At 35.1% G+C, this 1,814-nt stretch overlaps 1 protein-coding gene across 1 annotated transcript in view; it reads left to right on the forward strand.

Moving 5' to 3' along the window:
* Window positions 1-1,814, forward strand: part of LOC110446881 (telomerase-binding protein EST1A-like) — a 23,049-nt gene continuing 21,235 nt past the window's right edge. Inside the window, exon 1 of the mRNA XM_021492224.1 lies at window positions 1-124. Coding sequence (XP_021347899.1) covers window positions 16-124 — 109 coding nt within the window. The 5' untranslated portion in view covers window positions 1-15. The remainder of the gene's footprint in view (window positions 125-1,814) is intronic.

Here is a 1,814-nt window from a genome sequence, read left to right on the forward strand (position 1 = left end):
TGGCGGCAGAAGAAAATGGCTGCGAAAACAGATATTGTTCGAATTTCTTACGGTGAACTAGAAAATATTGTACAGAAAAAGACAGGGAAATCTTCAGCACATCAAGAAAGACAAGTGAAAGAAGGTATATATACCAAAACTGATCATGTATCCACTCCTCGAAGAACTTACGATTGGGATAATTAAAAAAAAAAAAGAAACTTTGTTTGCTCCATTTCAGATGATTTTCAAAATATTTTGAGAATTTCCATAAATAGAACATGAAAAAGTTGTTCTATATTTGTTTTTTGTAATCAAAAGAGGAACACAATGTTCTGAAACAAATTTGTGATCATATTAATTAGGTGACTATTATTAGGGTGTATTGTTTCCCGCTTGTATTTATTATTAGATTGATGAAACGATTTTCAGTTTTAATTTGTAAACATAGCATGAATCGGATTTTTTTCTAACAAGAAACTAATTCCCAAAAAGTCGGTTGTGCGTTTTTGGTTAATATGGTGGGCTAAGGTGATAGTGCACTCGTTTGGATTGGTTGCAAGTTTCACGAAGACCTGCCATTTTGAACAGCGTTTGTTATATTTAGAATAAAAGTATCCTCTGTTTATCACTTTATGTGCTTTGTGTCGGACAATTCACCCCAAAACGGTAATGCCCACAAGCTGTTTCGCCCTGTTTGTTTCATATTCCCCAAAGCCTTAATGCCCAATCATAGGCGTATATATATATTACACGTCTCTGGCCCAATTTCGATCGCCTCAAATCAATCGATTAAAATATTCAATAAGTTGATTTGAATAAAATTTATTGTGCATTTTTAGTTCACCTGGGCCGAAGGGCCATGTGAGCTTATGCCGTACTGTGGTGTCCGTCGTCTGTCCGTCAACTTTTTCTTTTGAAGGACTTAAGCTTCTTCTGAAGAACTGGAGGACCTAGGGTCATGATATATGGCCAGTAGGTACCTTTTCATGGGATGGAGTGTTATAAAGTTTCCTCATTAAAAAACTCTTGACCTACTTTCAAGGTCACTGGGGTCAAATCAATCGAATTAAAATCAGATCTCTCATTACATAACGTAGTGTAATAAGAGATCTGATTTTAATTAGATTGGGGTCAAAGGTCAATGTGGGTTAAAAGCTTTAAAATTAAAATTTCAAGTTTCAAACAACAATATCTTCAGAACCATTTATGAGATGTTAAAATGTCTTGTGTTCTAGTTACCAAATTTGGTCTTAAGTTACCTATATGTCAGTTTCATGTAACAAAAGAAACAGGTGAGCAATACTGGACCTCTGGGCCTCTTGTTAACTTTTAACACTTATACGGGTCCCCATTGGAAATGAGCTTTCTATGGCTTTGATGGGTTATCCCAGGGTAAGGCAAAATACATAAATTATAGATATCAACTTTGCAAATTACTTTCTTATATGAAATTGTTTGGTTGTGTATGCCTTTTCCTGAATAAATATTATTATTATTACAAGCTCCTGAGAGCTTATGTTAACTATGACATATATTCAACGTAAAATAATGATTCTTGTATCTTGTATTTTGATGTAACATGCCACTATGCTTTTATCCGATAGCTTTATGATAAAAAAAAACACACACACAAGCTTTTAATCACAAACTTTTCCTCGAATGCGCCTATGTATAATCTTCGGCACGATGAAGGACACAAGTTAAGGTATACTGTTCAGTGGCGGATCCAGGGGTGTTTTTTGGGCTTCAGGAACCACACCCCCCTGATAATTTTCTTTAAAAATCATGTTTTTTCACCATTTTCCTCAATTTTTCCCCTCATGTCCCCCCCC

This window comes from Mizuhopecten yessoensis, unplaced genomic scaffold, assembly GCF_002113885.1.
Source record: "Mizuhopecten yessoensis strain PY_sf001 unplaced genomic scaffold, ASM211388v2 scaffold3023, whole genome shotgun sequence".
In the NCBI taxonomy this organism is placed as follows: domain Eukaryota; kingdom Metazoa; phylum Mollusca; class Bivalvia; order Pectinida; family Pectinidae; genus Mizuhopecten; species Mizuhopecten yessoensis.